The sequence below is a fragment of the Scyliorhinus torazame genome, chromosome 8, assembly GCF_047496885.1.
Source record: "Scyliorhinus torazame isolate Kashiwa2021f chromosome 8, sScyTor2.1, whole genome shotgun sequence".
Lineage (NCBI taxonomy): Eukaryota > Metazoa > Chordata > Chondrichthyes > Carcharhiniformes > Scyliorhinidae > Scyliorhinus > Scyliorhinus torazame.
The window spans coordinates 160437012-160460134 of record NC_092714.1 but is presented as its reverse complement, the minus strand read 5'-3'; the positions used below and the strand labels follow the sequence as shown (position 1 = coordinate 160460134).

General features: G+C 46.2%; 1 protein-coding gene across 1 annotated transcript in view; it reads left to right on the top strand.

Moving 5' to 3' along the window:
* LOC140428230 (coagulation factor VII-like) overlaps window positions 1–23123 on the top strand; it is a 187516-nt gene that overhangs the window by 26412 nt on the left and 137981 nt on the right. Inside the window, 1 exon segment of the mRNA XM_072514477.1 lies at window positions 11269–11293. Within this exon segment, the coding sequence (XP_072370578.1) occupies window positions 11269–11293 (25 nt within the window).

The following is a 23123-nucleotide window of genomic DNA, read 5'->3' as shown; positions in this document are numbered from 1 at the left end:
TTGTACTGTCACCCTTTTTGATTTTTGACTATGGCTTCTCTGCCTTACACTTTCCCCCTTCCTGCCTTTTGTTTCTATCACTGTTTTACTGCCTTCCAACTTCCTGCACGGTTCCCATCCCCCTGCCACGTTAGTTTAAACCCTCCCCAACAGCTCTTGCAAACATCCCCCCTAGGACATTGGTTCCAGTCCTGCCCAGGTGCAGAGCATCTGGTTTGTACTGGTCCCACCTCCTGCAGAACCGGTTCCAATGCCCCAGGAATTTGAATCCCTCCCTCTTGCACCATCTCTAGAGACACGCATTCATCCTATCTATCCTGGCATTCCTACTCTGACTAGCTCATGGCACTGGTAGCAATCATGAGATTACTACCTTTGAGGTTCTACTTTTTAGTTTAACTCCTAACTCCCTGAATTCAGCTTGTAGGAACATTTTCTACCTACATCGTTGGTGCCTATGTGCACCACGACAGCTAGCTGTTCACCCTCCCCCCCCCCCCCCCCAGAATGTCCTGCAGCCGCTCCAAGACATCCTTGACCCTTGCACCAGGGAAGCAACATACCATCCTGGAGTCTCGATTGTGTCCGCAGAACCGCCTGTCTATTCCCCTTACGATTGAGTCCCCTATCACTATCGCCCTGCCATTCTTCTTCCTGCCCAGCTGCGCAGCAAAGCCAGCCATGGTGCCATGAACCTGGCTGCTGCTGCCTTCCCCTGGTGAGCCATCTCCCTCAACAGTATCCAAAGCGGTATATCTGTTTTGCAGGGAGATGATCGCAGGGGACACCTGCACTTCCTTCCTACGCTTGCTCTGTCTTTTGGTCACCCATTTTCTATCTCCCTCAGTAACTCTCACCGGCGGTGTGACCAACTTGCTAAACGTGCTATCCACGACGTCCTCAGCATCGCGGATGCTCCAAAGTGATCCATCTGCAGCTCCAGAGCGGTCAAGCGGTCTAACAGGTGCTGGACACACTTCTTGCATGTGAAGAAGCCACGGACAGTGGACGTGTCCCTGAGCTCCCACATCGCACACGAGGAGCATGATACGGGTCTGGGATTTCCTGCCATGTCTTAAACCTTAGGTAAACTTATACAACTACAATTTCAAAAAACGAATGAAAAAATAAATAAATTAGACAATGAAAAGAAAAAATACTTACCAGTCACTTACCAGGGATAAAAAGCACCCCCCCCCCCTCCCAAGCTTCGAATTCCCACCCAGATTCAAATTCCCAATCTCACTCTTGGATGTGTCTCACTCTGGCTGTGTCTTCTCTGGCTCACTGGAAGAACTCACTGCTCACTGGGAGAACTCACATAACCTTTCTATAGTCCACACACAACCGTTGGGTACCGTCTTGTTTTGGTACCATCACTATGGGTGAACTCTATTGGCTGCAACCCACTTCAATTATGCCATTTTTAAGCATACACTCAATCTCTTTGTTAACCTGTGCCAATTTGAAAGGGTTAAGTCTATATGGATGTTGTTTGATCGGAACAGCCTTTCCCACATCTACATCATGTATAGCCATTTTAGTACTTCCCAATTTATTTCCACAAACTTGCCCATGTGATATCAATACCTCTTTCAGGTCAGTTTGTTTTTCCTCTGGAAGGTAACTCAACAATTTATCCCTATTTTTAAGAACATTGTCGTTTTCCAACTTAATGTGAGGTTTGTCAAATTCACAGTCATCTGGATTTGGTTCGTCTCTTTGAGTTAGAATCATTAAATCCTCCTCCTTTTTCTCTCCTTCCCTTTCAAAGTATTTTTTAAGCATACTCACATGACACACTCGGTGAGTCTTCCTTCTATCTGGTGTTTTTACCACATAATTCACCTCACTTAATTTCCTTTCAATCTGATAAGGTCCACAAAACTTTGCTTTTCCAGGTTCACCTACCACCGGAAACAATATGAAAACTTTATCTCCACTGGCAAAACTACGAACTTTGGATTTCTTGTCCGCTACCCGTTTCATCACATTTTGTGCAACTTTTAAATGTTGTCTAGCCAATTCACCTGCTCTATTTAATCATTCCCTAAAATTTGACACGTAATCCAATAATGTAAGTTCCGATTTCTCACTCACCAATTTTTCCTCAGTCAATTTATTTTGTTCAAAAGGACGGAATTTGGTAGACTTATTAGGTGCATCCCTAATTGCAAGCAATACGAATGGGATTCCTTTGTCCCAATCCTCTGGATAATCTTGACAATACGCCCTCAACATTGTCTTTAATGTCTGATGCCACCTTTCTAACGCTCCCTGCGATTCTGGATGGTACGCAGTTGATTTAAATTGTTTTATTCCTAAGCTATCCATAACTTCTTTGAATAACTTTGAAGTAAAATACGTTCCTTGATCCAATTCAATTTCTGTGGGTAGTCCATATCGAGTAATGAATTTAAGTAACTCCACCCATCCTTTTAGCTGTAATATTACGTACTGGAATGGCCTCTGGAAACCTAGTAGACACATCCATTACAGTGAAAAGATATTGATTCCCACTTTTTGTTTTAGGAAGCGGTGCTACACAATCAATTAGGACCCTTGTAAAAGGTTCCTCAAATGCTGGAATGGGTATTAAGGGCGCTGGTTTTATCACTGCTTGAGGTTTCCCTATCACTTGACATGTGTGACATGATTGACAACATTTAACTACATCTTCATGTAGTCCAGGCCAATAAAAATGTTTCTGGATTTTAGCTTGAGTTTTCCTTATTCCCAAATGACCTCCCACTGGTACCTCATGTGCAACTCGCAACACCTCCTTTCTATACCCTACCGGCAATACTATTTGATGAACTTCTGCCCACATTTCATCCACCTGCATATGTACAGGTCTCCATTTTCTCATGAAGACATCATTTCTACGGTAATAACACTCTGGTATACTCTCAGATTCCTCTTCCGTATATGCTTTCTGATATATCCATTTTATTTCTACATCTTTCTGTTGTAACTCCGCCAATTTTCCTGAACTAAAAATATCCGCCACATCCTCCACCTGCTCTTGTTCTTTTTCAACCATCTGATCAAAAATCGTTTCTGATAATTGCACTTCAACTTCATCTTCACTCTTTGATTTCTCCTCTTGTCTTAACCTGTGACTTTGCGACCTTATTACGACACAATCTGGACAAATCTCAGGATATTCGTCCTTCAACACTTCAGTTGTCTGATTTTCCATTGGCTTATCAACCACAGTAGGCATCACTCTCACCTGCGATTCAGCTATATCCTTACCCAAGATAAACTGTATTCCTGGGCAAGATAGTTTCTCTATTACTCCTACTACAACTTCACCACTCTTCACTGGGCTTTCCAACCTTACCTTATGGAATGGAACTCACCCTGAATTCCACATAATACACGTATTACAATCTTTTCTGGCAATATTCTTCCCAAACGACATAAGTCCTCATCTCTTACCTTTAAAGATTGACTAGCTCCCATAACTCTTAAGATTGTGAATTCTTTATTTGCTCCTCCTAATCACATGTGTAAACTTTACCCACACAAGTAAATTCTTTAAAGAGATCTGGCACCTTCTTATCAATCACTGCTTGATCAGGCTGTACAATCTTTTGCACCTCCTTTGCTTCACTTGGGCTTTCCTTTACCACTTTAACAAACGCCACTGTCTTATCCTGTTTTACCACATCAGCCTTCCCAGTGCTTTTCTTTAACCATCAACACTGTGACTTTTCATGGACTAGTTTATTATAGTGAAAACATTTGAAACTTTTCATTTCTTTTCCACCCTCCTGGATTTCTTTTTGAATCTGAGGTACACTCTCCTTATTATCTCCCATCAGATCACCTTTGCCTCTACCACTTGAGTATTTCTCATGTCCCCAGTTTCTCTCCCTCACAGGCTGAAACTGAACTAATTCAGAATCATCCGCCATTTCTACTGCTAATCTCGCAGTTTTAACCCTCTGTTCTTCCACATGAGTTCTCAGTGCATCAGGAATTGAATTTTTAAACTCTTCCAAAAGTATAATTTCTCTGAGAGCTTTATACGTTTGGTCTATTTTCAAAGCCCTTATCCACCTATCAAAATTACTCTGTTTTAGCCGTTCAAACTTCATGTATGTTTGACCAAATTCTTTTCTTAAATTTCTAAACCTTTGTCTGTTGGCTTCAAGCACTAGTTTATATGCACCTAAGATGGATTTTTTCACCTCTTCATACGTCCCAGATACCTCCTCCGGTAGCTCTACCTACCAGCTTTGTTTTAAGTAGTAATACCCACATGTCCTGTGCCCATTTCATTTGTTTAGCCACCTTCTCAAATGAAATGAAAAAGGCTTCTACCTCCTTCTCATCAAACCTTAGTAATGCTTGGACATATTTAAATAGTTTCCCACCAAGCCTTCGACTTTGACGCTCTTTCTCACTATCCTCATCACTATCATCCAACCGTACGTTTCCCTTTACGTCTGCCAATTTTAACTCACTGTCATGTTTCATGGCCATTTTCTGAAGTTCAAACTCTCTCTCTTTATCTTTTCCCTGATCTGTATCTTCCTTTCTCATTCTTTTTGTTCTGCTCGAGCTATTCTTTTTTTTCTTCTTTCTTCTCTCTCCTTTTCTTTTTCCTCTCTCTCTCTTTCTCTTTCTTTTTCCGCTCTCTCTCTTTCTTTTTCCTCTCTTTCGTATTCAAGCTGCTTTAATTCTTTCTCATGTACCATTTGTTTAAGTTGTAACTGAATTTTTGCCATTTCCAATGAGTCAAACTGTATCTCCGTCAACTTTAAATGCTTAACCACCGCCATAATTACCTCATCATTTTGCATTTTGTCAGGTAATGTTAATTGCAATGTTTTTGCCAAATCTAACAGTCTGCTTTTAATGTCTGTCCGTAAGGTACTGCATGTGACCGTCTCCACCCCCAAAAACTTCTGAGCCTCTGAAAGAGCCATTGTCCACAACACACTTCCTACGTAAACTAGAATACCACACCTGAAAAACTCCCACAATATGCCCACCCCTCACTGTCTTTCAGTTCACTAAGCCAATCCAATATAGACTTTTATCCCCCTTGAGCCCCCCAATGTCTTATGGGCCAGGGTTTAGAGACCCCCAAGTGTATCATGGAGTTCATCTGATCCACAACTTTGACTAGATTGTGGTATGGGGAGCACACGGCCCATTCGACAGCTGTGGTAAATGGAAAAGTATTTTTTAAAGCAAAACAATGTTTATTCGATGAACTCAAGTTAACCTTTTTAAAACAAACAGTGAACATCTTAGCAGCCATTAATTCAAATACAACCCCCCAAAGACTACAATACGAAGTAAAGCTTTAAGCTTTCCTTTTTAACATCCATACGACGTAAAACACCTTTTACGAGAAGCACATCAGGTTAAAGTCACTACTGTTATTAGTTTTAAATCGCCAGGATTGATTTACTGTCTTTAGATTACACAGAGAGATTCATACACCTTCTGGCTGTGACTCCAGCTATCCAGCTCTGAAACCGAAACTAAAACACACCCTGCAGCAAACAGCCTAAAACAAAAGTAAAAAGCTGACAGACAGCCCAGCTCCACCCACTCTCTGACATCATTGCAGTAATAAATGTGGTGATATGCATCACTGTAAATACACAAGGGGTTAATGCAAATACACTACACTACAACTAAGTAAATGCTGGAGGGAGCACCAGAGACATCATGATATGCAGGCATACAGCTAATGAACACATAGAATAGGACACGGCCGATGGGCAGTCAAGGCACCCAAAGGGGACACGACCACAAGGGGGCATTTACACAATCCATATAAAAGGACAGGGCACACATGCTCGTTCTATTTCCACAGGCGACACTTAGAGAGAAGGACAGGGGCAGATCAGAAGCATCACGGTAGCATTATGGTTAGCACAATTGCTTCACAGCTCCAGGGTTCCAGGTTCGATTCCCGGCTTGGGTCACTGTCTGTGCGGAGTCTGCACGTTCTCCCCGTGTGTGCGTGGGTTTCCTCCGGGTGCTCCGGTTTCCTCCCACAGTCCAAAGATGTGCAGGTTAGGTGGATTGGCCATGCTAAAATTGCCCTTAGTGTCCAAAATTGTCCTTAGTGTTGGGTGGGGTTACTGGGTTATGGGGATAGAGTGGAGGTGTGGGCTTGGGTAGGGTGCTCTTTCCAAGAGCTGGTGCAGACTCGATGGGCCGAATGGCCTCCTTCTGCACTGTAAATTCTATGATTCTATGATCACACCCACCGCATGGCTTAGAGCAGACTGGTTAGTTAGACTGAGTTACTATAGCAAGATTAGCAGGAGAGTCGAACTGTTCAATAAATGTGTTAAACCTATCTCCAAGTCTGAACCTTCCTTTGTCAGAGCATACAACAAGGAAGCAGTTTAAGCTACATGAAGAAGCATTACACAACATGGTTCCAGGAGTGCCTGTTGAATCTATATGTTTCAACACCACAGATCCGTGACAACCAGCAACAGCACCCGGGCAAGATGATCGAGATTCCGGTTCCTCAGCAACTCAGGTACCACGGCAATCTCATTGCCAACTGGCGTGCATTCAAGCAGAGATTTGAGATTTACCTGGTAGCGTCCGACCTAGATGGCGTGGCGGATGCTGTGAAAATAAAGCTTCTGCTCACCGTTGTGGGTGAAAGCCCAGCAGAAATCTTCAAGACCCTCAAGTATTCCAAAAGGCAACACAAGAGAGTCTTCCAGACAGTCCTGGACCAGTTTGAAAAATACTGCGAGGAAAACACAAGAGACTGGTTAAAGAGGCACCAATACTCACCACGAGGCGAAGGTAGGCCTGCAACAGCAGCAAACGGCGATTTTGATTGGCGGCCATCTTGCAAAAGGAGCCGCACATGCGCAGTTCCCCAAAAGATGTGAATCGGGCGAATGGTGTTCTGAGCATGTGCGAAAAGCCGCGCATGCGCAGTTGCGAAAAGGGCGCAAAGTGAAGGAAAAGTGATCTGCGCATGCGCAATCCATTCCTGCGCTCTACGTCACAAGTGTCATGACGTCAGAGGCCCCGGACTACGCCCACTTAAAGGGGAAATGTCCCAAAATAGTGACAAAAACAATTTCAAGCCACAAAACACAATTCTTTCACCTGGAACGACAGCACAATGCCTGAACTTCGACCAGTAGCTGAAAGTAACCTCCGCAGAACCCTGCAACAAGCAGTTAGCACCGCCCTAAGAGATGATTTAGTGACTCCGGTGACACCACATTAATTCAAACCTCATCCACTCGAGCCTCTACACAAGAAAATACATTCCTGAACCTTTTGACTCCGGATGGGGAGCATCAAGACACCTCAGATGATTCAAGTGAACCTGAAATGACTCCGGACGGGGAGTGTCAAGAAACCAAAGCTGATTCAGGTGAACCAGAAAGGACTCCAGACGGGGAGCATCAACAAACCGAAGATGATTCCAGTGAACCGGACATGAATCCAGACGGGGAGCGCCGAAGAATCAGAGACGGCACGCTCAATGGAACAGCAGATGCCACAAAGGACACTGACACAAGTAACTTTGTGAAGGGCTCGAATTCTCCACTTGGTCTGGTCATTGAGTGCAACAAACACAACAACAAAACCTACAAAAACAACAAAGCCAACAACAAGAAGCATACCAGAGGCAACAGACTCAACAACAAGCACATCAATAACAACAATGACTACAATGATAGAACAACAACTGGTACCAGGTTAAAGTCAAACAGGTTTGTTTCAAACACTAGCTTTCAGAGCATTGCTCCTTCCTCAGGTGAATGAAGAGGTATGTTCCAGAAACATATATATAGTGTTATGGGCGAGGCATTTTCAGAACCCCAAAATGTACCATGGAGTTCAACCAACCTCTCCCTTTAATGGATTTGTTGCTTTTCCTAGCACACGGCTTTTTCCCTTGGTGGGATATTACAATTATGGACTCGTGGGTTTTTAAACACAAAACACTGTTTATTCCATGAACTCAACTTGACATCTTAAATAAACATTGGATCTCTTAACACACCTTACTTCAAAGATAACGCAGAAAATATTGCAACAGTAAATAATTCCTTACAATGTTCCTTCAAACTTCCAAGAGACTTAACACCTTTAAACAGTATCACATCAGGTTAAAGGATATATATATTTTCTGTAGAATGGCAGAGATATATTAGCTTGGGTGACTTCGAACCTGGGATCTCGGTGCCGTGAGGCTGCAGGGCTAACCCAATCACTGTTTTCTTAAAGGTACATTGCTTAAACATCCAGTTCTTAAATGCACTCTCGCATAACAATAGACAAATTCAAAGATGCAAGACAATGCTTAGAATGTGAGCATTTGCAGGTAATTAAATCTTTACAGATCCAGAGATAGGGGTAACCCCAGGTTAAAGAGGTGTGAATTGTCTCAAGCCAGGACAGTTGGTAGGATTTCGCAAACCCAGGCCAGATGGAGGGGGATGAATGTAGCTGGTGTACGAGGCGGTTGAGGAGTGTGAGAGGTGCGACGGCAGAGTCTCTCAAAGTAGTCTGCGTTGTAGGTCAACTTGAGTGGGTTTGTGATCTGTAGCCCTTTCGGGATCGTGTCTACTTTCTTGCATCTTTGTAGAAACTTAATGTCACTGTCTATATGCGCGATGTTCCTGGAGATCCTCTCCACTTTGAACCATGATGTGGAGTTGCCGGCGTTGGACATTGCTCACCCCAGTCCAACGCCGGCATCTCCACATCATGGCTACTATCGACACCGCAAACTGACGGCTCAAAGTGGAGAGGATCTCCAGGAAGATTGCGCATCTAGACACTGATATTAAGTTTCTACAAAAGTGCAAGAAAGCAGACAAGATCCCGAAAGGGCTACAGATCACAAACCCACTCAAGTCAACCTACGCAGACTACGCTGAGAGACTCTGCCATCGCACCTCTCTCACACTCCTCAACCACCTCGTATGCCAGCTCTTTCTTTCTTTTTCCACAGGCGACACTTAGAGAGAAGGACAGGGGCAGATCAGAAGCATCACACCCACCGCATGGCTGAGAGCAGACTGGTTAGTTAGACTGAGTTACTATAGCAAGATTAGCAGGAGAGTTGGACTCAAGTAGGAGAATTGTTCAATAAATGTGTTAAACCGATCTCCAAGTCTGAACTTTCCTTTGTCAGAGCATACATCAAGGAAGCAGCTTATGCTACATGAAGAAGCATAACACAACGATAAACACCCATTTCTTAAAGATACTCTCGCTACAGATATTTATATACACACCCATTTATAAACACCCATTTCTTAAAGGTACTGTCACATGACAATATCACAAATAACAGTGGACCCAGCATTGATCCGTGAGGCACCCCGCTGGTCACAGGCCTCCAGTTTAAAAAACAACCCTCCACAACCACCCTTTAGTTTCCGTCACCAAGCCAATTTTGTATCCAATTGGCTACCTCGCCCTGGATTCCGTGAGATTTAACCTTTTGCAACAATCTATCATGCGGTACCTTGTCAAAGGCTTGCTAAAATCCATATAGACAACGTCGACTGCACTGCCCTCATCTACCTTCTTGGTTACCCCTTCAAAAAACTCAATCGTGAGACATGACTTTTCCCTTACAAAACCATGCTAACTTACGCTAATTGTCTAAATGCCTGTCTAAATGCCTGTAGATCCTGTCCCTTAGAATACCTTCCAATAACTTACCCACTGCAGAAGTAAGACTCACCAGTCAGTATTCCCCAGGCTTATGCCTACAACCCTTCTTAAACAGGGGCACAACATTTGCTCCCCTCCAATCTTCAGGCACCTCTCCTGTGGCTGTCGATGATTTAAATATCTCAGCTAGGGGGCCGGCAATTTCCTCCCTAGCCTCCCATTTATATACATTTCATCAGGTCCCGGGGATTTGTCTATCTTGATGCACTTTAATACCTCCAGCACCTCCTTCTCTGTAATATGTACATTCCTCAATGTGGAGATGCCGGCGTTGGACTGGGGTGAGCACAGTAAGAAGTTTTACAATACCAGGTTAAAGTCAGAGCTAGTGTTTGAAACAGACCTGTTGGACTTTAACCTGGTGTAAGACTTCTTACTGTACATTCCTCAAGACATCACTTTTTATTTCACCAATTTCCCTAACATTCGTGCCTTTCTCAACAGTAAATACTGATGAGAAATATTCATTTAGGACCTCTCCCATCCCTTGTGGATCTGCACATAGATGACCCTGTGTATCCTTAAGAGGTCCTACCCTCTCCCTAGTCACTCTTTTGCCCTTTATGCAGCCGTAAAAGCTTGTTTGCTTTTCCTTTGCCTTATCTGCCAAGACATTCTCATGTCCCTTTTTTGCCCTCCTGATTTTTCTCTTAACTCTACTTCGACAAGCCCTATACTCTTTAAGGGATCCATTTGATTTCAGCTGCCTATGCTTCATCTGTTTTTAGTTGTCGGTACCTCACGTATGCATCTTTTTTCTTTTTCACTAGACTCGCAATTTCCCAGTTAACCACGGTTCCTGAATCCTGCCTTTCCTTTCTTTCCTTTTCCTCGGCACATGCTCACTCTGCACTCCCAGCAACTGCTCCTTAAAAGACTCCGACATGCCAAATGTGGATTTACCCTCAAATAGCTTCTCCCAAACAACAGTCTCCAAATCCTGCCTAATCTGGTTGTAGTTAGCCTACCCACAATTTAGCACCTTAACCCTAGGACATCACTCATCCTTTTCCATGAGCATCGGAAAGCTTGCGGAATTCTGGTCACTGTTTGCCACAAATTCCCCCACTGAAATGGTAGCGCAAGTGGATAGCACTGTGGCTTCACAGCGCCAGGGTCCAAGGTTTGATTCCCCACTGGGTCACTGTGCGGACTCTGCACGTTCTCCTCGTGTCTGCGTGGGTTTCCTCCGGATGCTCCGGTTTCCTCCCACAGTCCAAAGACGTGAAGGTTTGGACTGTGGGAGGAAACCGGAGCACCCGGAGGAAACCCACGCAGACACGGGGAGAACGTGCAGACGCCGCACAGACAGTGGCCCAGCGGGAAATCGAACCTGGGACACTGGAGCTATGAAACAACTGTGCTAACCACTGTGCTATCATGCTGCCCTATATATTTCACTCCCTTTGCAATAAATTTCAACAATTTATATGGCCGCTCTCATTGGCTCCTCGTTTAAAGGACCACTTTTAGTTTATATTTCTCCATTTATCTGTACGCCACATAAATATTGTTCTAAGCTGATTTAATCAATGCCTATTTTCTTTCCTTTTTTTCCAGGAAGAATTCTGGATAGTCTACATGGGTATGTTTGGATGAATTGTCTTGGTTTAAATGGATAGTTAGATAATTCCTGAAATTTACCCAACCTGTGTCCGACCTGATGTTGTGACGAATGTCCATTGTAGTGTTTATTCTTTATGTATCTTGGATATATGTGTGATATTTCCTGGAATGGTGTAAATCACAAGCTATGTCATGGAGTAAAGTTCACCGCACATATTGAAAGATGAGGCTCAGTTAGGTTTTCTGTCGTGAACTTTCTGCTCATCAAAGCTTCTGCATAAAGTAATCCCAAAGTCCCAATGTTTAGAACATTACATGAAATATGTCTCTATTCTGTTCTATAATTAACCTGAATACCAACCTCTTCACTCAAAGGGTTGTGAATCTTTGGAATTCTCTACCCCAGAAGGTTGTGCATGTTCTACCATTGAAGATATTTAAGGCTGGGGTAGACAGAGTTTTGTCCTCTCAGGGAATAAAGGGATAGGGGAGTGAGTGTGACAGATTGGTGAGGGTGGGAAAGTGAAGTTTATGCCCAAGATTAGCCATGATCAGATTGAATGAAGGAGCAAGCTCGACTGGTCATGTGGGGATGATGATATCAGTGAAGATTTTACTGGGGATGAGGATATCTCTGAAGATTTCACTGGGGATGAGGATATCTGTGAAGATTTTACTGGGGATGTGGATATCTGCGAAGATTTTACTGGGGATGAGGAAAACAGTGAAGGTTTCTCTGGGATGAGGATATCAGTGTAGATTTTACTGGGAGTGAAATCAGTGAAGGTTTTACTGGTCTGAGGATATCAGTGTGGAACATCAGCGAAATTCTCCCCCAACGGCGCGATGTCCGCCGACTGGCGCCATTCAGACGGGCATCGCGCAGGCCCAAAGGTGCGGAATGCTCCGCATCTTTGGGGGCCGAGCCCCAACATTGAGGGGCTAGGCCGACGCCGGAGGGATTTCCGCCCCGCCAGCTGGCGGAAATGGAGTTTGTTGCTCCGCCAGCTGGCGCGGAAATGCGGCGCATGCGCGGGAGCGTCAGCGGCCGCCGACAGTTTCCTGCGCATGCGCAGTGGGGAGAGTCTCTTCCGCCTCCGCCACGGTGGAGGCCGTGGCGGAGGCGGAAGGGAAAGAGTGCCCCCACGGCACAGGCCCACCTGCGGATCGGTGGGCCCCGATCGCGGGTCAGGCCACCGTGGGGGCACCCCCGGGGTCAGATCGCCCCGCGCCCCCCCCAGGACCCCGGAGCCCACCCATGCCGCCTGGTCCCGCTGGTAAATACCAGCTTTGATTTACGCCGGTGGGACAGGCAATTTCTGGGCTGGACTTCGGCCCATCCGGGCCGGAGAATTGAGCGGGGGTGGGCGTCCCACCAACCGGCGCGGCCCGATTCCCGCCCCCGCCCAATCTCCGGTACCAGAGACTTCGGCGGGGGCGGGATTCACGGCGGCCAACGGCCATTCTCCGACCCATCAGGGGGTCGGAGAATGACGCCCCAGAGCTATCATGTTGAATGCCACACCCAAAGTTTACATTGAACTTTCAAAGAATGAGTCACAAATGGAGTAGGAAGGTAACTTATCAGGTTTGACTGGTCCTTCTCCCTCTCTCTGCCAGACAATTTTAAGAAGCATTCTAGCCAAATCATATAATCAGAGAAAAGTTATCGCACAGAAGGAGGCCACTGGACCATCTTGTCAATGCCAGCCCCAGGACATCCAGGTGCCCTTTTACAATCCCACTTTCCTGCACCCGATCCATAGTTCTGTAGCTTAGAGCACTTAAGGTGCAGATCCAGGTACCTTTTAAAAGAGTTCAGCGTCTCTGCCTCCACCACCAACTCGGGCAGCGAGTTCCAGACTCACACTACCCTCTGTGTAAATACGTTTTTCCTACTGTCCCCTTGACATCTTCTGCCACTTATTTTGAATCTATGTCCCCTAGTTCTAGAATTCTCCATCAGGGGAAACAATTTTATCCTGTCCACCCTATCTCTTCCTCTCATACTTTTGTCACCATCAGCCTTCTTTGTTCCAAGGAAAATAACCCCAACCTATCTAATCTCTCCTTGTTGCGACACTTTTCTAACTCTGGCAACATTCTTGTAAACCTCCTCTGCACTCTCTCCAGAGCAGTAACGTCCTTCCTGTATTGTGGTAACCAGAACTGCACACAATATTCCAGTTGTGGATTCACCAGTGTTTTATATAATTCTAACATTATAATCCTGACTTTTATATTCTATGCTGCCAATGAAGGAGAGCATTTCCGATGCTTTCTTAACAACCATGTCGACTTGAACTGCTGCCTCTAGGGGCCTGTGCACCTGTACGCCAAGATCTCTCACCTCATCTACCCACTTAGTATATTCTCATCTATTGTGTACTCCCCACAGCTGTTTGACCTCCGTAAATGCATGACCTCACACTTCTCTGTGTTAAATTCCATCTGCCACTTTATCATCCACTCCATCTATCCATCTATATCATTTTGGAGTTTATAGCTATTCTCTACACTGCCTACCACTCGGCCAATCTTTGTGCCATCTGCAAATTTCCCAATCATATTCCCCACGTGCATGTCCAAATCATTAATATAGAACGCAAAAAGTAAGGGTGCCTGCACCAAGCCCTATGGAACAGCACTGGAAACAACTTTCCAATTTCCAGAACAGCCATCAACCATTCCCCTTTGTTTCCTGTTACTAAGCCAACTTTTTATCCAGGTTGCCACATTGCCCTGTATCGCATGGGCTTTCGCTTTCTTGACCAATCTGCCATTTGGTACTTTGTCAAACGTCTTGCTAAAATTCATGTACACCACATCAACTGCACTACTTTCATCAACCCTTCTTGTCACTTCCTCAGAGAAGTTGATCAAATTTGTGAGGCAAGACCTTCCTTCACAAATCCATGCTGATTATCTCAGACTAGTCCATGCCTTTCGATGTGACAGTTAATCCTATCTCTCAGGATTGATTCTACTAATTTGCCCACCACTGACGTAAGACTAACTGGCCTATAATTGTCTGGCATTTGCTTCAATTCCTTTTTAAACAGTGGAGCCACTTTTGTATTTCTCCAGTCTTCTGGTACCTCGACTGTGTCTAGTGAGGATTACAAAATCATCCTCAGAACATCTGTTATCTCCTCCCCGACCCCATTCAGAAACAATCCACCTGACCCTGGATGTTTATCAAGTTTCAAGGCTTTTAAACTTTCAAGAACTTATTCTCTCTTTATAATTATCCCATCCAGTATCTCACAATGTTCCTCCTGGACTACTATATCTGCATCATCCATTTCCTTTGTAAACACAGAGACAAAATATTTGTTTAAAACTCTTCCTACAGCCTCTGCATCTACACACAAGTTCCCCTCTTCATCTCTGATACGTCACACATTTTCCTGAACTAACTTTCTACCATTAATATATTGGAATATATCTTTGGGTTTTCTTTAACTTTACTTGCTAATCGTTTTTTATACCTTCTCTTTGATTTCCTTTTTTCCTTTTGGACTCCGTCCCTACACTTTCTACCTGCAGTATTTAGTTCTTTGTGCCTGTCATACACTTTCTTTTTCTATTTGATCTTTCCCAGTATTCTTCTAGACAACCAGGATTCCTCTAGACAACCTAGATTTGGCAGTATCATTCTTATTTTTAGAGGGGACTTGACTACTTTACACCTTTAGAATCTCTCCTTTTAGTGCTCCCCACTCATTTTCCACAACTTTATTCTCTAGCAATGACCAGTCCACCTCAGCCAAGTCTCTTCCCCCAGTTGATAATTTTTACTCCTGCTTTATCTCTGTCCTTTTGCATGGTAGTACTGAATCTAACTGGATTGTGATCACAATGGTCACCAACTGTCACTTCACCCACTTTCCCTTCTTCATTCCCCAAGACCAGGTCTAGAATTGCATTGCCTCTCGCAGGGTTTGTCACTAATCGGGTGAAAATATTTTCCTGAATACACTGCATGAATTTTTCTCCCTTAGTTCCCCTTACATTGTTTGATTCCCAGTTGATATTGGGATGGTTAAAGTCTCCTACTATTAATGCCCTCTTGTTCTTACAGACAGAAATGTGCTTACATATTTGCTCTTCTATCTCCCTTTCACAATTTGGGGGTCTGCAGTATGCTCCCAGTAATGTGACTGCCCCTTTTTTATTTCTACGCTCAACCCATAAAGTCTTGAAATGAAAATCGCTTATTGTCAGAAGTAGGCTTCAAATTAAGTTACTGTGTAAAGCCCCTAGTCGCCACATTCCAGCGCCTGTTCAGGGAGGCTGTTACGGGAATTGAACCGTGCTGCTGGCCTGCCTAGGTCTGCTTTCAAAGCCAGCGATTTAGCCCTGTGCTAAAGAGCCCCAAGTCTTGTTTGTTGACCCATGCCTACTGTCATGTAAGAGTCCCTTTCAGAAATGGGTGTTTATCATTTGATAGTAGCTGCAGAGATGTCAGCGTGTGGGTGGATCTGAGCTGTGACTCAGGGCCTTTTGGACTTATGGATGTTGTTAGGAAAGTTATGAAAGGTTACTAATGGAATATGAATAATCTGTGGGGATTATTGGTGTTGATAGTTGTTAAGATGTTTACTGTGTGTTTATAAAGTGTTAACTGGATTCATAAATAAACATTGTTTAGTTTTAAAAATACTTTAGACCTCTGTTGCATCACACATGTAAGGTAGGCCCTTGTGCTCCCCAAAACCACAATCTATTAAAAGTCGTGGGTCAGGTAAACTCCATGATATACTTTGGAGTTTTCTAAACCCTGGCCATAACAAATTGGGGTCTCGTCCAGGATAAAAGTCTACCTATTGGGTTGGCTTTGTGAACTTAAAGACAGTGAGGGGTGAGTATACTGTGGTTGCTTTTCAGGTGTGGTGTTCCAGTTTAAGTAGGGAGTGTGTTGTGGACAATGGCGCTTTCAGAGGCTCTGAAGTTTTTGGGGGTGGAGACGGTCACACGCAGTACCTTATGAACAGAGACAAAAAACAGGCTTTTACATTTGGCAAAAACATTGCAGTTAACATTACCTGACAGAATACGACAAGATGAGGTACTTCCGACAGTAGCTGAGCAGTTAAAATTGCCTGAGATACAGTCTGACTCATTAGAAATGGCAAAACATCAGTTACAAATGAAGCAACTTGAACATGAAAAAGAATTAAAACAGCTTGAATACAAAATGAGAGAAAAAGAGACAGAAAGGGAGATACAGATCAGGGAAAAAGAAAAGGAGAGAGAAGAAAGAGAAAAAGAAAGAATAGCCCTAGCAGAACAAAAAGAAAGAGAAAGGGAGATACAGTTCAGGGAAAGGGAAAAATAGAGAGAGTTTGAATTTCAGAAAATGGTCATGAAACATGACAGTCAGTTAAAATTGGCGGATGGAAAGAAAAACGCACGGTCTGAGGAGAGTGATGAGGATAATGAGCTTGCGCTTCATAGACGAAGGCTTGGTGGGGATCTATTTAAATATGTCCAAGCATTGCCAAAGAGGTAGAAGCCTTTTTCATTTCATTTGAGAAGGTAGCTAATCAAGTGAAATGGCAGACAGGGTGCGGAGGAAAGTAGAGGGCGTGGACCATTAAGGAGCAGCTCTGAATCTAACAGGGACCCACGCAGATATATCTCAACACCATGACTGAAGAAGGAAAATTGTTCGTCGGCGGCCTCAACTTCGACACAGACGAGCAGTCCCTGGAAGATGGTTTCTCCACATACATGCAGATTGCTGAGGTGAGAGTGATTAAAGACAAAGACACCATGGCGTCCCGCGGTTTTGGCTTCATCACTTTCGAGAACCCCGAGGACCCCAATGACGCGATGGAGACGATGAACGGAAAATCCCTGGATGGGCGGCAGATCCGGGTAGACCACGGCGAGAAAAGGTCGGGCGGCGGAGGCTACAGAGGAAGCCGGGGTGGCGGAGGTGGCTACGGACGTGGACGAGGAGGCGGCGGCTATGGCTCTCGGCAGTACGAAACTCGGGGCGACGGCTACTCCTGGGGCTGGGGAGGCAGCGGCTATGGAGGACGCGGCTCCTAAAACTAGTGACATTGAGTCTTTGGTCTTGTTCTGAGATCCAACCTCCTCCCTTTCCATTACTTTAATTTTTTTTTATTTTGGGGAGAGATCCGTTAATTTCCCAGCCTCGTGTTTTCCCAGCTAGATTATAATTGGCCAACCTGTCCCCGTCCATGTTCCGGAGTGAGAGGCTGGCGACTGCTGCTCCATCTCTGCTTATACCCGGCGGTGGCGACTTTCTGACCCCCTTCCTCCCTCCTTCCCCCTTCACAAATCTATACCGCTACATTTCGGCCCAGGGTCTCATCTATTAGAACATAGAACATAGAAAAATACAGCACAGAACAGGTCCTTCGGCCCACGATGTTGTGCCGAACTTTTGTCCCAGATTAAGAACAAATTAATCGATACCCCATCATTCTACCATAATCCATGTACCTATCCAATAGCCGCTTGAAGATCCCCAATGTTTCCGACTCAACTACTTCCACAGGCAGTGCATTCCATGCCCCCACTACTCTCAGGGTAAAGAACCTACCTCTGACATCCACCCTATATCTTCCACCATTCATCTTGAATTTATGTCCTCTTGTAATGGTTTGTTCCAACCGGGGAAAAGGTCTCTGTCTGTCTACTCTATCTATTCCCCTGATCATCTTATAAACTTCTATCAAGTCTCCCCTTATCCTTCTGCGTTCAAATGCGAAAAGGACTAGCACCCTCAACCTTTCCTCGTAAGACCTACTCTCCATTCCAGGCAACATCCTGGTAATTCTCCTTTGCATCTTTTCCAAAGCTTCCACATCCTTCCTTAAATGAGGCGACCAGAACTGCACACAGTACTCCAAATGTGGCCTTACCAAGGTTTTGTACAGCTGCACCATCACCTCTTAAATTCAATCCCTCTGCTAATGAACGCTAGCACACCATACGCCTTCTTCCCAGCTCTATCCACTTGAGTGGCAACTTTCAAAGATCTATGAACGTAGACCCCAAGATCTCTCTGCTCCTCCACATTGCCAAGTTCACTACTGTTAACCCTGTATTCCGCATTCATATTTGTCCTTCCAAAATGGACAACCTCACTCTTTTCAGTGTTAAACTCCATCTGCCAATTCTCAGCCCAGCTCTGCATCCTATCTATGCCTCTTTGCAGCCGATAACAGCCCTCTTCACCATCCACAACTCCACCAATCTTCGTATCGTCTGCAAATTTACTGACCCACCCTTTAACTCCCTCATCCAAGTCATTAATGAAAATCACAAACAGCAGAGGACCCAGAACTGATCCCTGCAGTACGCCACTGGTAACTGGGCTCCAGGTTGAATATTTGCCATAGGTTAGATGGCTTTTGTTTCGGTGCAACATCGTGGGCCGAAGGGCCTGTACTGCGCTGTATTGTTCTATGTTCTATGTACTCTCTGACTTCTATCGGTTAGCCAGTTTGTTATCCAACTGGCCAAATTTCCCACTATCCCATGATTCCTTACTTCCTGCATAAGCCTACCATGGGGAACCTTATCAAATGCCTTACATCCATGTACACTACATCCACTGCTTTACCTTCATCCACATGCTTGGTCACATCCTCAAAGAATTCAATAAGACTTGTGAGGCAAGACCTACCCCTCACAAATCTGTGCTGACTATCCTTAATCAAGCAGTGTCTTTCCAGATGCTCAGAAATCCTACCCCTCAGTACCCATTCCATTACTTTGCCTACCACCAAAGTAAGACTAACTGGCCTGTAATTCCCAGGGTTATCCCTATTCCCTTTTTTGAACAGGGGCACCACATTCGCCACTCTCCAATCCCCTGGTACCACCCCTGTTGACAGTAAGGACGAAAAGATCATTGCCAACGGCTCTGCAATTTCATCTCTTGCTTCCCATAGAATCCTTGGATATATCCCGTCAGGCCCTGGGGGCTGGTCTATCCTCAAGTTTTTCAAAATGCCCAACACATCTTCCTTCCTGACAAGTATCTCCTCGAGCTTACCAGTCTGTTTCACACTGTCCTCTCCAACAATATGGTCCCTCTCATTCATAAATACTGAAGAAATGTACTCATTCAAGACCTCTCCTATCTCTTCAGACTCAATACACAATCTCCCGCTACTGTCCTTGATCAGACCCACCCTCGCTCTCGTCATTCTCATATTTCTCACATATGTGTAAAAGGCCTTGGGGTTTTCCTTGATCCAACCGCCAAAGATTGTTCATGCCCTCTCTTAGCTCTCCTAATCCCTTTCTTCAGTTCCCTCCTGGCTATCTTATATCCCTCCAGCGCCCTGTCTGAACCTTGTTTCCTCAGCCTTACATAAGTATCCTTCTTCCTCTTAACAAGACATTCAACCTCTCTTGTCAACCATGGTTCCCCCACTCGACCATCTCTTCCCTGCCTGACAGGGGCATTCATATCAAGGACACGTAGTATCTGTTCCTTGAACAAGTTCCACATTTCAATTGTGTCCTTCCCTGACAGCCTATGTTCCCAACTTATGCACTTCAGTTCTTGTTTGACAGCATCGTATTTACCCTTCCCCCAATTGTAAATCTTGCCCTGTTGCACGCACCTATCCCTCTCCATTACTAAAGTGAAAGTCACAGAATTGTGGTCACTATCTCCAAAAGCTCCCCCACTAACAAATCTATCACTTGCCCTGGTTCATTACCAAGTACCAAATTCAATATGGCCTCCCCTCTGGTCGGACAATCTACATACTGTGTTAGAAAAGCTTCCTGGACACACTGCACAAACACCACCCCATCCAAACTATTTGATCTTAAGAGAGTGGTGAACCACTGTATTCGGAGATGTAAGGTAGGACCTGCATTACAGGTTCGCCGGTAGCTCCTGCCGGCTGGCTCTGCCCACGGAGAACTGTATAAATATGCATGACCTCCAGTGCCCTGCCATTTCGCCAGCTGCAGCAGGAGGCCACGCATCTGACTGTAATCAAGCCACAGTTGTACCCAACTTTAGTCTTTGTGCAATTGATCGTGCATCAATTTATTACAGTCAGATTTTCCACAGAATGGTATCCGAATTAAGCCCGATCACCTGCAAATGAATCTGCACTCGCCCAACGCCAGGAAAGACATTGCTCACTGGCCAGCATGTTTTGAGGCCTACATCAACGTGGCGAACCCCGCGCCAATGGAGGCTCAGAAGATAAACGTCCTGTGCTCCAGACTGAGCTCCAGCGTGTTCCCATTGATCCAAGACGCCACGAATTATACAAAAGCAATGGAACTCCTTAAGGAACATTACACACAGAAGTCGAACACGCTCTTCGCCAGGCATGTACTCGCCACCCGCTCGCAACTACCCGTTGAGTCCATCGAAGACTTCTGGCGGGCCCTAATTCCACTCGCCCGGGACTGTGACTGTCAGGCCATTACGGCCGCCGAACACGCAAATCTCCTGATGCGCGATACCTTCGTGACGGGGATTGCATCGGACCGCGTCCGAGAACGATTACTGGAAGGGGCCATGCTCGAACTGGCGGAGACAAAAACCTTGGCGCTCTCCATGACAGTTGCATCCCGTAACGTACAATCGTACCCCTCCCGCCGCACTGCCCACCCTCCGACTCCTTCCTACCCCTCCTGGACCCCGCCGATGACCTCCTCAGCCGGGGCCTTGCCTTCGCAATACGCCTGCGCCGCACGCCGATCTGCGCACCCCGGGGGTCCTCACTGCTACCTCTGCGGTCAGCAGAAGCACCCCCGCCAAAACTGCCTGGTCCGCACTGCAGTTTGTAAAGTCTGCAGTAAAAAGGGCCACTTCGCGGCTGTGTGCCAGGCCCGCGCAGTCGCTGGGATCGCGCCTACTATCGCCCCTTCCCACACGCGAGACGCACAATGGGAGCTGCCATCTTCTCCTCCTGGGTCCATGTGCGACCAATGGGCGCCGCCATCTTGTCCCCCTTCAGCCACTTGCGATCTATGGGCCCCATCTTGTCCCGACCCTGCAATGTGCGCACCATGGGCGCCGCCATCTTGTCCCCCACAGGGTCTCCAGACAGCTCGACATTGGAGCCGCACACGCTCGCCACCCGAAGCATCCGATGGCTACCCGCAGCTCGCTTGGATGACGCTAGACCAATCTCGACCGCACACCCTGGCCACCGCGTCGACGACGGTTAAAATCAACGGCCACGCGATCACGTGCCTGCTGGACTCCGGGAGCAGCGAAAGCTTTGTTCACCCAGATACGGTAAGGCGCTGCTCCCTCGGGGTCCACCCTGCCAATCAAAGGATCTCCCTAGCCTCCGGATCCCACTCCGTCCTGATCCAAGGCTTTCGTACAGTCACCCTCACGGTCCAGTGCATTGAATTTAGTAACTTCCACCTCTATGTCCTTCCTAATCTCTGCGCTGCACTCCTGTTGCGCCTGGACCTCCAGTGCAACCTCCAGAGCCTTACCCTCAAATTCGGCAGGCCCTTACCCCCCCTTACTGTTTGCGGCCTCGCCACCCTCAAGGTCGATCCCCCCCTCCCTTTTTGCCAATCTAACTGCGGATTGCAAGCGCGTTGCCACTAGGAGCAGACGGCACAGCACCCAGGACAAGACCTTCATCAGGTCCGAAGTCCAGCGGCTGCTTAAGGAGGGTATTATCGAGGCCAGCAACAGCCCCTGGAGCGCCAAAGTGGTAGTGGTTAAAACTGGGGAGAAACACAGGATGGTCGTGGACTACAGCCAGACCATCAATCGGTACACGCAGCTCGACGCGTACCCCCTCCCACGCATATCGGATATGGTCAATCAGATTGCGCAGTACCGGGTCTTCTCAACAATTGACCTGAAATCCGCCTATCACCAGCTTCCCATCCGGAAGTCGGACCGGCCATACACGGCCTTCGAGGCGGACGGTCCTTAGGGTCCCTTTCGGTGTCACAAATGGGGTCTCGGTCTTCCAAAGAGAGATGGACTGAATAGTCGACCAGTACGGTTTGCGGGCCACCTTTCCGTACTTAGATAATGTCACCATCTGCGGCCATGACCAGCAGGACCACGATGCCAACCTCGATAAATTCCTCCGCACTGCCACTCTTCTCAACCTGACCTAAAACAAAGAGAAGTGTGTGTTCAGCACGACCCGGTTAGCCATTCTCGGCTATATAGTCCAAAACGGACTTCTCGGGCCCGACCCCAACCGCATGCATCCCCTCATGGAACTTCCCCTCCCCCACTGTCCCAAGGCCCTCAAACACTGCCTGGGGTTCTTTTCCTACTACGCTCAGTGGGTCTCAACCTCTGCGGACAAGGCCCGCCCACTCAGTCAGTCCACCCAATTCCCCCTCGCGGCCAAGGCACAACACGCTTTCGCCCGGATCAGAGCACACATCGCCAAGGCCGGGATGCGCGCAGTTGACGAGTCACTGCCTTTCCAAGTAGAAAGCGATGCTTCAGACGTCGCCCTGGCCACCACTCTAAACCAGGCAGGCAGACCTGTGGCATTCTTTTCCTGCACCCTTCATGCCTCTGAAATTCGACACTCATCCGTCGAAAAGGAGGCCCAAGCTATCGTTGAAGCTGTGCGGCATTGGAGGCATTACCTGGCCGGTAAGAGATTCACTCTCCTTACGGACCAACGGTCGGTAGCCTTCATGTTCAATAACACACAGCGGGGCAAGATCAAAAATGATAAAATCTTGCGGTGGAGAATCGAGGTCTCCACCTATAATTACGAGATCTTGTATCGCCCCGGTAAACTCAACGAACCCCCAGACGCCCTCTCCCGAGGTACATGTGCCAGCGCACAAGTGGACCAACTCCGGGCCCTACACAACAACCTTTGTCA